Source organism: Camelus dromedarius, chromosome 8 (assembly GCF_036321535.1).
Source record: "Camelus dromedarius isolate mCamDro1 chromosome 8, mCamDro1.pat, whole genome shotgun sequence".
NCBI lineage: Eukaryota > Metazoa > Chordata > Mammalia > Artiodactyla > Camelidae > Camelus > Camelus dromedarius.
The window spans coordinates 48161647-48175761 of record NC_087443.1 but is presented as its reverse complement, the minus strand read 5'-3'; the positions used below and the strand labels follow the sequence as shown (position 1 = coordinate 48175761).

The window sequence follows — 14115 nt, the reverse complement described above, 5'->3', positions numbered from 1 at the left end:
TGCCCCTGAGGTAAATGATAACTTCAGAGACCATTTACCTTTCTTGAGTCCTGTTTTCCCATTAATTAAAAAAATTTTTTTTAAACTTTCTTTCTTTCTTTATTTTGGAGAAGGGTTATTTAGGTGTCTATCTATTTATTTAAATGGAGGTACTGGGGATTGAACCCAGGACCTCATGCATGCTAAGCACAGATTCTACCACTGAGCTATACCCTCTCCCCTCTCATTATTTCTTGTTTCTTTGTATTTCTCTTGCTTTCTTTATTGATTAGATAATAATGCACTCAATCATTAAAAGTTTGATTTATTCTCAGAAGATGCACCAGAAGGAAGTTTTATAAAAGATATGAAAGTAAAGAGGCCACCAAAAGGACTTATGGGTCCTTAATATTTAGGTATTTCCTCAAAAAGAGTAAAATTTTAGTTTTCAAGAAAGAAAAAATGAATCAGCAACACATGTTGATACTTTTTAAACCTTTATAATGGTTCTTGAAAATTCAATTACATTTATTTTACCATCCCGGAATTACACTAGTCATCACAATATTTCATTATTTCTCATTTCCTGTGATTTATGACTCAATAGTGCCCATTGTATTTTCCAAACCAATGATTATTTTCCCAGTGAATGAATGTTGTGATTTTACTCAGTATATTTAGATATATCACAGAGTTTTATAAAACATTGTACTCACAGTACAAAAATAAGTGCTTTATGCACACTGTTTAATACTGTTTTTGTTTCTCTTTTGGTACCTCAGTTAACTAACTTTACATAAATATTGTCAATAATAACAGAAAGGAAAAGAGGCAAGAGGTTAGCGTCTAAAAATGAGAGATGCGTTTTGTTGACAGCATGCCTTTCATTAAGAGAAGAGATAATAATATCTGGTTGTACTGCAGTCAGAAATGTAGGAAAAAAAGAACTCATGAAGAAACAGGAATAAAAATACCGATGATTATATTACATATTTAAACCAGTGATAATGATGAATTGATTTACATAGACTTATCTGCTGCCTGTAAGCCCTAAGATCTCTTATGAATTATCATAGAAAAAGCCAAGTTTCAAAATTAAATGTACATTTGAAAAAAGTATATATACTTCATTGTGAATCATTTGTCGCAAAAAATATAGGTATAGGTAAGGCTAGTTAAGGAGATTTTTTAATTTTATAAACACAAGCGTATTCAGAAAATAGAAATAGCTAACCAAAATATTTTCAAGTAAATAAAAAATGTGGGTTTCTGCTCATTAACATCATAAATCAGTAGGTGAATTTGTCAACTCCAGTTTTAAAGCTCCTTCTGTACCTCTAACTAAAATTTTTTCTTCTTTTTAAATTTTTGCATAGTCTTGTTATATTTCTCCTGGGGAAAATATTTGAAAACTTATTTTACTCAAGTATCAATAATAATAGATCGAGTTAAACTCATCTTTAAAAAGGCTTACTGTCCCAGTCTAGTTTTTGGCAGTAATAGTGGAAACAAGGTTTAGAACAGAGATGATTCATTTTCAGAATTCTGACTAAGTGACAAAACCTACCAGCTGATGCACTTAAATACGTGCAGTTATATTCAGTTTTAAAACATGCAGAATGGATCACTAGACTGTGTACCCCATTGAGGAAAGAATGAAAAAATACATATATATCTGTATTCAGTTTCTGGCCTACGAGTCGGTACATAGTAAACACAGACTGATCACACATTCTATGAAGAATAGTTTTGTGAGTTAATAGCAATGGAGACTGTAAAGTTCGTTTAATTCTCAATATTTGTAAAGAGAATGAAGGAAGAGTGAAAAAGAAATTTCTGTTAAAAAGGGAACTGTTAACATAATTTTACATTAAAATTAATAAAATGTATGGGATTATATGCAGATTTGGGATAAAGAATAGTTGATGAGCAACCATCATGGTGAAGTTAAATGCAAAGGAGTTAGTGTTTGAGAAAATTTGTAAAACACAGAAGAAGGGAAAAAGGCCAAGTGTCTTTTAATGTGAAGATTTACAGAGGAAGTCCTTTCTACTTTGAGGTGTAAGGGGCTTGGTTCAAGGAAGAAAGGAACCTGCAAATAAATGCTCTAAGACCCGGACAATGCCCTGTGGATCCTGACAGGCTAAGCACATGTTCCCAAGAGCTATCCTTCATCCTGTCTTCTGCAGTCTGGCTTAGAGGCTGCTAGCTCTGTCTACTGAAGGCAGAACTCGGGACCCAGAGCCCAGGGGCAGTGGGAGGGAAACTAGGACCAGAAAGGACAGTAGATGGGGAGTAGATGGGGGGGGTTCACCTCAGAGGAGAAGATGTGGCATTCCTCTCTGCTCCCCATGCTCCTGCCCCAGTCGGAAAGAAGTGGCTGGCCCTTTACTTTAAGCTATAAAGCCAAGTCTGCAACATGAAAAAAACAAAGAGCCATCAACAAAGACCCATAAAGATGGGGTCACTGTATAATTCGTTGTCTAAACGGGGGCACATTTGAGAGTAAGGGGGGCAACTGTCCATTTTCATTATTGATTGTTAATATTTATAGTGGGATGACAGACATAAGCCAGCACTGTCCTGGCAAAGCAGGGTGTGTTGTGACTCCAGAGAGACGGTGCTAAACCGTGAGTGGCGTTGATGCCTTTCAGTCTCCAGAACGTCCTGCTGGTGCCTTACTTTCTTTAAAGAGCTCTTTCCTGGTATCTCCCCTCCCTTCAGACAAAGTAACGTATGTGAAGAGAACATGGGGCATATTCCTTTTCTTGATTTCTCTCTCAAAATAGGAGGAAAGTCCACAAGGGAGAGAAAGATGTGGAGCTGTTCTGTTTTATTCTAGGTACTTTTGAAGCTTCTGGTTTCCAAATTAATTTTCATTTCTAGATTGGTTATGAATTTCTCTTCTCTATGAGCTAAAGTATAAGATTTTCTTTTACCTTTCCTATAAAACTGAGAGGAAGTGGGGATGCATAAAGTCTGCAGTGTCCCATTAATGAGTCTGTGTGTTCATGGTATATATTGCTGTCCCTATTAAACCTGTGCATTCTGCATTCTGTATAAACATTGTAAGAAAAAGCTGGCTTTTAAAATATTCTGTGCTCATTTTTTTATTGAGTAAAAACAATGTTTTTAATGTGTTACTCTGTAAGTAAAGAGATAAGGTATTCGAGTCAGGAAAAAAAAAATCTTATTTTCCTAATAGTTTCACTAATTATAGCAGGACTTGTTTTGCTTTGTTCTCACGTTGGTGAAAACAGACATACAGCCTGGTGGATACCTTACACTTTCTATGGATATGTTCTCATTAACCTGAGAGCATTTTCACAATGTCACTAGAATGAAGTGAAATTTCAACATCAGATTTGACAATCAATTTAACAAACCCAGTAGATAACTGTTGTATGTCAGGTAGGAATGTTTGTTGCCTAGTTTTTCTCTTTCCGTAAGTATATGAACATTCCTAAATTATGCTATTAATATTTTCTCTTAAAAGTGTTTATCACAAAGTTTACTTACAGTGTCATATCTGAAATTTAGGTTTTTTTTAACAGGTATCTCTACAGTATATAAAAATGTATCTACAAATATAAAGTACCAAGTAGATTAAATTGTAGGTATGTTTCAGTCCCTGGGATCATTTATATGAGTGCCAGGAGGGGGTGGTACATGATCATGGCCTTGTGTAAATATTGAGGCTCATTGCTCACTTTTAGTCCTAACTTACTTTTGGGAAATCTGGGACAGGACTGGAGTTGCAGAACAATAATAAACTTTATGATTCTTTGTAGCTTTGAATCAAAGATAGTTCACTGAAAATCCTAACTTTCTTTATTGACCCTCATTCTTCAAGGGCACCCTGGAAAATTTCCCATCCCCATGGATTCAGATTGTGACCTAGTTGCCCTAGAAAGAACTATAAAACAGTCATTTAGAAATAGAGCAAAAATTAACATAAATTGAAAATTATATTGTGGCAATATTTCTGAAAAGCTAATCTACACCATTGGAAGAGTTTTAAAAAAGCTTTTAAGTAAAACTAAAAGTAATTTCTTGCATAGCTATTATCAATGCATAGCTATAATTTAATTTCCATCCACCGTTAGAAAGTTAAGGACCTGTGGTTTGGAAATATGTTCTCATTTGTTAGATGTTTTTGAAGTCAATGTTTTCTTAACACGAGGTAGCTTTCCAGCAGCATTTTGGGTGCTGTCACCCGAACACAGTGTGGTTTGGCATGATACCAGGTTTGGGCAGGAGTAGATGGGTGTGGATAGTCATCTAGGAGAATTATATTTTGTGGCAATTAAAGGTGGTCTTCTAGCTACATTAATGGGGTAGGAGAGAAATAGAGCAGTTTAAGAAGAGACAGAAGTTTCAAAGGTGAGAACACTGATATCTAATCCCACTGCTGTTTCATTCCTTCTGAGTAATGTTGGGCTGATTTTAATTCTCACTAAGCTATTAATTATCCAAATTTAGAAACCCAATTCTAATTTACTAGATGTTTCTAAATTATTGGTTTGGGTATTTTGTTATTATCACTTGGTGGGTTGACTCATTTTAATTTTTTTCTATGAAGATTTTTTTCTACTAAGCAATAAAGTATGAAGTAAAAAAATAGATATTGACACACAAGGTATGATAGGTATAAAATAAGTGTTAATTTCTGAAGTCCAAAAATATAAACATCATGCAAAATAAACCTTTGGTTCTACACTTGATTTAAAAAAAAAAATCTTGACTTTTAAGGTTCAATTCATCATAGCAGGACTTGGTCTACATTACTTAATTCGGGCAAAGGAAATGTAAACATATGGCACGGTGAACACATTGATACTTTCGATGATTTATGTTCTAAATGAGATTCTCTAGATTTTACTAAAGTAAGATTTCAGGAAACAAAAAACTACAGCTACTTACTTGAATAAAACTAGTCATCAGGAAGTCAATGTCATGAATATTCGTGTTTTTCCTTGAGTAAGTGATGAGATGATTTCAGTAGTAATTTTCTTGAGACTTTGGTATTATATATTTATGTCTCTCCTCTTAACCTTTTCAGTGATTATGATTTAATCCATAATAATTATTTTTTTTTCTTGTAAAGAGATCCCTGTATTAGCTAATTGTCTGTTCATTTGATTAAATTTAAAACTGCTCTGGATCATACCTTCTATTTTGCATACCCTAGATATGCACAGTACCTTTTTTTCTTTATTTTCAAAGATTTTAAAGAACATTAACATTTTTGTTCTTGGAATTTGGAATGCTTCTTTGGACTAAGCAGACATTTGCCTGCTCCACTGTAATCATTCTCCTTGAGTGTAAAAGCAGGACTGCGGGGGAGTATAAATTTGGACCTAAGAACTCCTTGAGGAGGAACGTTTCACTTTTTCATATTTAGAACTAGTTCGGCCCAAGAGTTAGTATGAAGCCAATATGAATTATATTCACATTCATACTTCTTATGAGATGAATATATGAAAAAATATGATCTGGCTGTTTGTTTTAATTTAGACAATTTTTCTTGTGTTTTTCTATTTAATGAAAGTGAAATAAGAAAGAAAAAAAATTAAGACAGAGTGGAGATACGAAGAACTCAGCAGTTTCCAAACTTAGTTTGAATCACCTAAGGATATTTTAAAAAACTGATGTGAGGCTGGAGCCCAAGATATTCTGATGTAGTTGGTATGAGATGTGATCTTGGCATTGGTGGTTTGAAAAGCTCTCCAGGTGTTTCTAATGTGTAGTCAAGTTTGGGAAACACTGTCTTAGGAAATAGAAAATGCAAAACATAAAGCTGAAAGCACAAGGCCTTTCAGAGATTCAGCTGCAGCCTTGAAGCCTTTGATATCTGATTGGAGTTAACAGAACAGAAACCTTACAAAGACTCTTGACTGTTATTGGAATTTACCTGATTTTGATTGAAATCTGGCCTGATTTTGGATCACAGAATTCCATCCGAGAGTTGACAAGTTTTTCTGTCCCTTGGTGTTTATGTTTTCCTTTATGTCTTGCAGAATTTTACAAAGGTCAAGAGATTTTTAAAATGGAAATTCTAGGAATATGTCTTAAACCAGTAATGAGATTAGAGTGGCCGTAATAAGTATTTTGTGTTTGGACTTTGATTATTTCTGTTTTGAACAAAAAGCCATCATTTGTAAGTATGGAAAGAAAGTAGTGCCTTCTACCCAACTCCATCCCAGTTTTTCTAGCACCCTCATCTCAGATGTTCTAGAGAAGAGACTCAAAACGCTAGGGGATTTTGGTAACACCCTTGCTGAGTGTCTGAAGAATTGGCTTTTAGTAATGAGTGATGGACATAAGGTTCTCCCATGATAACTTCAACACCAAAGGACTCAGGTATGGTAAAGTTGTCTGATACTTACTGAAAGTAAAAGGAAGAGAAGGCAGTGGTTTTTTTTTTTTTGGCAGAGTTAGTATAAATGGGTTAGAAAGTGAACCCAAGTTAATGTAACTGTCTCTGAATGCTGGATGGGGGCTGGGTGCTACAAAAACATCAAAGAAATGAGAGTAGATCTTCACCTCTCCCTTTGTTTGAAATGACTTTTCTGTCAATTTTCTGAATAGGAAAAAGTATCATAAATGATATTCTATAGATTTGAATTATTTTATGCTATGACAGATGAGCAAAATGAGACTGAGATGAGACTAAATCAGTATGGACAAGTCAAAATGTTTAAAATGAGAAAAAGTCATTTCAAGTAGGCATGTCTATTATGTTGTGGGCATCCTTGGGAAGGGGAGGAGTTCCAGGCAAAAGAGGTGTGGGCTAATGAGTTTAATAAACAATGGGCCTGGGTTTGTTTAAACTATAGCTGTAACACATCATGTCAATTTCCAAGTCCCCATGGGCTGCAGGGGATGAGAAGATCCTGACCTATGACAGATTGACTGGATGGAGTTTTCAGACTGAAATGATGCTGACTCCATTAGACCTTGGACAGTCTCTCAAGAGCTCCAGCCTATGGGCATGTACCACGCAGTGGGCAATGGGGAATGTGTGTGGAAGGGCATCTCCTACTGTCCCTTTGCCTTTTGTGACTTTGTGTATTACAAAAGCAGCTGTGAGCCAGGGGTTAAGACTCTGGAATTTACTTGGCTCCTTTGGTTGTTACTGGCTGCCCAGATCTGCTTAGCCCCTGAACTCTTACTGGCTAAAGATCTCTCTTCACTCTGTCAGGGTATGTAAACATACTCCCAAGACACTCAGGAACCTTGGAAGGACAACTTTCAGGGGGAAATGGCTCTTTAGCTTTCTGTTAGACAAATGGCTTCCTAACATTTGATTTCATTAGGAATAAGGTTCTCATATCACAATTCTACAATCAGTATAAGCTAGACCATATCCAGAACGGCATCACTCTGGGGAAAGTATTACTTGTGATCATTAAGGGACTGAGTGAGAGGTTTATTTCTTCTCTATCGAGCTTTGTGTGTTTCATTCCTAAATGAAAAGAAAGATGTCTTCAGAAGGTCCCATAGCCATCCCCTCGGGCAGTCACTGCAAAAGTGGGGTAGACCTCATACGTCGTATATGCTGCCAAGTCTTGTCCCAGGGTCACTGCCTGCTTGAGTTGGGCTGCGGACATGGAGGCAGGTGCATTTGGGAGACCGTAGCCTGGAGAAGGAGGCAGAGAAACATCATGAAAGGGATTCAAGTGTGCTTCCTTTTGGCTTCTTCTTTTTGAAATATGAAAATTTAATATATTGCTTAAAGCCAAAAGCTAATACATACATTTTAAAAAGTGCCCTTGGGGGACATAATATTTGGACTCATGATTAGGGAACAGTGTTCCTCGAATTGGGGTAAGCCATCTATGTCAGAATCATTTCATTCTTGGAAAATTGGGACCACTGGGGATATATTCCAAGAAACAAACTTAACAGGATGCTGAGTTGGGTTAAAGCATCATATTTAGAACTTGTTCAGAGGGTCTCAGAACTTACAAAGGAGGGGAAGCGACTGATGGGTTGCAAGGCATGGGAGAGGGGTTCTGTGGGTCTGTTGCACCCTCACCCTCACCCTCACCTAAATAGAATGTTAGAAACATTGCCTTTACCCACGGAAGACTGTAGGGACTGGGTGGACCAGTAGGAGAAATACTGAAAGTTTTCACATGTGTCTATGTAGCACCATAAAAGCAAATACCTAGTGTGTCCACATTTGGACTTAACCGGACAGGGGAAAAAATACCTCACCCCACCATCGAGCTGTCTTGGCACTCGTGGAGGCCCAGGTGCTTGTCCTCACTATCAGAGAACCAAGGGGCTCTGAGTGATGAGGAAATAATCACGTGCTTTCACGTTGGTGTGATGTCTAGCTGATTAATACTCACTTTTGAAGAAAAGGGCATAATAGCTATTAACAAAAAGCAGTATTTCCCCATTAATGTTTTAGACCAAAACCTGGTTATTTCTGAGATGATCCCCAAATTGTGAAAGGTGACAAGAAAAAGGGAAAGGTATACTTAAGCAATGAATGGGGACCTGACTTTTTAAACAAGCCCATTTGGTTTATGTACTGTGGAAGTCTGCCCAGCCTCAGACACATTGATTTCTTTCTGGTGGCTTCTCAGGAAGCGGTGGCGGGAAGCTGGCTGGACTATTTTTTTTAAAAATTGAATCCACTCCCTGGCTCATGCACTTTGGGCAGAAATGCTGACTAATGCACTAGTGAAGTTTGGTATATTTTCCAAGGTTATGAGAAATGTGTTGTCAATTACTTTCATAAATTTGGAAACAGTATTTCTAAAGTATGTGAGTTAGTAAAATAATGTGTGTGAGTATGTGTGTGTGTAGCATAAATCTTATCATTAGGGATTTTGAATTTTATTTTTCAATTTGGCTAATTTCTTAAGTGCAAGAGTATCTGTGTTTGAAACAGACTCTTCTCTTGGAGCCTGTTGTTCTTTGCTTGATTCCGTAGCAAAGTTATAAAAGATGCTCTCAAATTCTTAGGCATTCCCAAGATAACTCTCATGCTCTAAATAATTTTTTATTTATTGTAGGAACAAATAAAATGAGGGGAAGAAAAACAATTTTGGGGTAGAATAAAAATCCTTTCCAAAGTGAAAGCAAACTTTAAAAGTTTTCCTGGCAGTGAGTCATTTATTTTTGAAGTACATTAATTAGGTGTCTTTGGGGTGCAGCTTTCTGCAAGACAGGGGCTCAACTTTTTCCAACAACTGAGAAGCCTGGCACGGGTCTTCAGAAGACGGATGTGTCAACATGCTGGTGTAGGGAATGCAGGCACGGAGCTGATGGCCCCAGCAGAGCCCAGGAGGGACCTGGCCCTCGGCAGTGACAGCTGTTGCCTTGGTAACCTTGAAGGGGCACATCACGCGTCTCCTCCCTGTTCTATGGGACAAAGCTGGAATTAAGGTCACACTCGCATGTGAAACGTGATTAGTCTCAGCCTCACTTGCCAGAATGGAGGACATATTTGCAAGTTCTGAGAAATAAAAGGAAATGAGAGCGAGCCCGGGTATTACACGGATGTGAGGAATACAGCAGTTCTCATACCTACATATGCCCAATAGAGGAATTCATCAGTGATGGGAAAGTCCTGTTCCTGGGTCTAGTCAGAACTCTCTGATTTGGCCTTATGGGAGGTGTGCCAACACAACAATAAATCAGAATGACAAATTTCCTTGAAAGACATAAACTTTTATTACTAAGAAAGAGTGGAGTTACTCAGATGAACTGCTGAGGGAAAATTTCTAAAAGAAACTTTTTGTCTGGTCCTCTTTAATTTCTAGAGGATTCATTTTTAATTATTAACATTTGTTGTGGGTACATAATAAATGGGGAAAAGTCTTTTAAATGTGACCCCAAAGGCATGTTGATCTACAGATAGGCTTTAAGTAATCAGCAGATGTCCCACAGCAAAATTATAGAACAGATTAAAATGACCCTGATTATCCACTTATTGAAAGGCTCGCTCTCTCTCTTTCTGTCTCACACACACACAGTTTTTGACTTAAAATAAGAAGAATTTGATGCACACATTTCTTTCAGAAAGCAATTTAATAAAAGAATTGAGTAGAACTGAAGATTAGAATTGGGGTGGGAGTCCCAATTGCTTAAGAAGATTGTTTAAAAGCTGACTGACATTGGCCAAATTACTTAATCTTTCTAATATTTGGGTTTTTCATCTGTACAACAGGCATTATGATAGGCCCTAGCTCTTGTGGTGTCCTGAGCATTACTGAGGCAGGTGAGTGCCTGGCACATAGTAAGAGTTCAAATAAACATCGGCTATTAATAGGTAGTTCTAAACTCTCTTATTGAAAGTAAAGATCAAAACAAACCAGACGCAGAGATTGATTCACTTGAGATCACACACCTGCTGACCGCTGAGCTGAGACTAGTCCCCCCCCCACTCCTAGTTCACCCCCACCCCCATTCCTAGGTCCCCCCCCCCCCCCCCCCGCTGCCAAGCTGTATTCTCATGCCTCATAGATTGATGGCTCACTCATTGGGCAAATTCTTTTTGGTGATAGGTGGTGGAAATCAGATTTATTGTAGTGGAGGTCACAGACAACTTTGTGAGTGCATGATCCCAAGAAGAGTTTCCCACACACTCTGCAGGGTACCATTTCTGGCACAATTTTCCCATACCTGGAAACGCGGCAGCAGAAGCGGCAGCGGCAGCAGCAGCTGTGGTGGCGGCATTGGCTCCATCAGTGGGGATGCCCAGGGTCTGCAGGGTGTACTCGGCTGCATACGTCTTGGCTTCATCCATGTAGGCACTTAGCTTCGGAGGTGTGAAAGGATGGCTGGAAAGCAGAGTCAGTCAGGGTACGCATTTTAAACTTGTGCTGCTGAGACGGGTGGAAACCTAAGGCACTATTTGCTTTTTAGGATAACTGGATAGTAGAATTGTGTGTGGGTATTCTTCATTCTCTTTGCTTTTAAAGCTTCTAACTATATATGCATGCTGGAATATTTGTGAATTGACCCAGAACATCGGTGGGTGATAACATTTCTGGAGCATACTCGTAACTCATCACCAGTCTTTTCTAACATACACGGGAAACACGGTGGTTCCTAAAACATGTAGAAATGCAGGCTCAAGGTAAAATTTAGAAGGTGATAACCACTCAGGTTATATCTTTGGTCCAGAATTTAAAAGACAGGGCATGGGTGTTATGTATAAAATGGTAATTTCGTATGGTTCAACCGAAATAATACACAGATAAAACTGGGCTGTAGTTTTCCTTTCTATACATCTTATATCTGCGCTTTTCCACTGGTTGGTTATACTACACAGTCTTCACTGTCTATTTAAAACTTGAGGACTTGGAGATACTACCTTCATAGTTGGCCCACATATCCCAGCAGCACATCTCAGTGTTTACATTTAATGAAAAGTGAGTACCTAGTAGACTTAAATATTTATCTTATTTAGATAGTGATAAAGTACAGTGAATTTCAAGAGCCTCTTATTCTAAAATTGAAACGATTAGGGATTTGGAGAAGTGACGTACATTGCGGGATTCTGGCTGGCCAGGGCAGGGATGGTGATTTTGTATAAGAAGAGTTGCCTTTGATCTTGTCCAATGGCAGAGTGCAGCTGGTACACTGGCTGTCCCCAGTTATTTTTCTGACAAATTTCTTCTAATATCTACAAGAGTTAAAAAAAAAATGATTTCCCTTTCCAGTCTCACATTGGCATTATTTCTCTCGCTTTCAGGTTTTTACACTCAGATCTTCAGAGTTTAAGCTAATAGAAGATGCCATATGGTTTAATGACTCATAAAATTCAAGATGAACTCAATTTGAACTCCATTTAAAATGTTATGTTTATTAATTCATAAAAATCATTTTCACACCATTTATTCTAATATGCTTTTAGTTTAGTCCATTAGCTCTAACTTTTTACCAATAGTTTAATTTTACGATTTGTTTGATATAGTTATCCCACTTAAAAAAATTGATATTCCAGCGCTGTGTAGCTGGATTTACTCATTATTACCCTGAATCCTTCTGTTTATAATGGTTTGGAGAAAATAACCTAAGAATTTATTCTAATTTTTCCATTTGTCATAGGGTTTTATCTTCACATTTTCATAAAAATAGAGTTAAAAAGTTTAATGGGTTAGTATTTATTGATGAACATTAATACATGGATGTTGATAGTTGTAATGTCTTTGGCAAAACACCACTTCTGCCTGTCTTTACAATGATCTGATTTTTACAATCTTCCTGCGTGTTTTTTTTTCCTTCTATCATTACTCCAAACCAAATCTTGCCTAAAGGCACATATTCTCTTCATCCTGAAGCCATTTTTGGTGGCCCACAAGCCCCAATGCTCCCCTTAGTCAGCAGTTTCAGTAAACTGTGCAAAATAGAGCATATGTCTAGAAAAAGAGAAAAAAAAAATTCTTTGGGACAGAACAAGGCCCCAGGATGAATCTTTGGAACTTCTAATCTCACTCGCTCCAACACTCATCCAGCTGCAATAGTATGGCATTTTCCAGTTTATTAAATTTGTAGATTGCTTCTATCTTCTCTATGAACTTTTGCTTTTTAATATTCTGAGTTTTGTAGCGTCTCTTGTCATCTATGAAGTGTTCTTTTAGGTTCCTGAGCAGTAGTAAGTTACTTTAACTGGCAGGTAGCCTGCCTGCTTGTTTATGCTCGTTGTGCAAACACAGGTAGGGGATACCGACTCGTAACGGCTGACTCTGCAGGGCGGCACTTGCCCCTCTGCCCTCCTTGTTGGGAGTTCCTGACTCCACCATGGAGTTTTTAAGGCTCCATTTATGCTGGTTGTGGGTGGCAGGGTCTTTAATGTCTAAGCCATAGTTGCAGAAATTCAGAGACAGATTAATCAAAAAGCTTTCATTAGTTGATAGAGATGGTTACTCGCAGGTTAATATAAGGCATGATCAGTTTCTAACCTGGGTTTAGTATAAAAGCTGAGCTCATTACTCATGATCTAGCAGCTCTTAGAACTATTAATTACACAGAATTTATGACAATGATTAATTTTTATTTTCTTAAAATGTTTCCAGGTGTCCTCATACTTTAATTAGGTTTCTCTTGTAGGTTTTAACCTAGGGTAGACTGGCTGACTAGCTTCTGTGTCTTCTGTGCAAAGCTCCACCATGGCACTTGCTAGATTTTATTGTAACTGTTTATGTGTCAGTACCCTCTCACTGGATTTCCATAGGATTTTTGATGGCAAAGACTGTGTTATATTCACATTTCCATCCCCAGCATGTGGTACAATACTTGGTGCATAATGGATTTTTGAAGAGGTTTTTGAAGAGGCAGATGATTACTGTTCACCACTCTGATAAGTATCCTTAAAAAAAACTTGCCTGGGTAGGTTTGGCAGAAACCATACATGAACTAATTTGTATGTATAAGAAAGCCATTAATCCTACCCAAAACAAACAACACTCAAGATGAGCTTTTAGGAAACCAAGTTTTCCACTTGGTTGCAATTGTAAGGCTACTTCCATAGATTTGGGGCTTATACATTTGGGGTGGGAGTAGGCAAGTTTCCTTTAGGGTATACAAACTATAACTCTAAAGAACTGGATATTGGTTATTCAGCCAAATTATCTCAGCAGAGAGACCAGCCTGCACCACACATCCACAGGGAACAGTCCTGTTTTGTTTCATTTTTAACCCTGTTATTCAGTTTCCACTCTGAAACAATTTTGATAACTTTTAATTTTCCAATAACAAAAACCATAGCCTCATGCAGAAATATGGAAACTTAGAACTGTGAAATGAAAGCAAAAAAACAAACAACAACAACAACAACAGTGTCACTGCCAAAATATAATATGACTGGTGTCATCCCATAGTTAATAGGAGTAATGACACATCATGTATAACATGGTGTTTTCTCTTAGACACAGTGTTTCTGAGAAAAGATATCCTAAATGATCTATCCACTCCCTGTCATGAATACTTGTCATTTGCCAACCAACCTGGGTCACACACAACAGTCATTTATTCTGAGTTAGTCTTGCTTCGTTTTATTTTCATTTAAGGTGTTGGTTGGTAATTCTTAATAATGCTCAGGCTCTTTGTATTTCAATGGAAGATTATTAAGGTGTCAAACTTCATAATTATAAAAAAAGAAACAGTTTA

General features: G+C 37.4%; 1 protein-coding gene across 3 annotated transcripts in view; it reads right to left on the bottom strand.

The window, feature by feature from the left end:
- Positions 1 to 463: 463 nt before the first annotated feature.
- The window catches only part of A1CF (APOBEC1 complementation factor), an 81071-nt gene continuing 67419 nt past the window's right edge, over positions 464 to 14115 (bottom strand). For 2 of the 3 annotated variants that reach the window (XM_064488174.1, XM_064488175.1), the window contains exons 10-12: positions 11493 to 11629; positions 10624 to 10781; positions 464 to 7621 (exon numbers count right to left, since the gene is read on the bottom strand). In XM_064488174.1, the coding sequence (XP_064344244.1) occupies positions 7470 to 7621; positions 10624 to 10781; positions 11493 to 11629 (447 nt within the window). In that variant the 3' untranslated portion in view covers positions 464 to 7469. Of the gene's footprint in view, positions 7622 to 9033; positions 9361 to 10623; positions 10782 to 11492; positions 11630 to 14115 lie in introns of those variants that run through there. The other variant, XM_064488176.1, reaches the window with a different exon arrangement.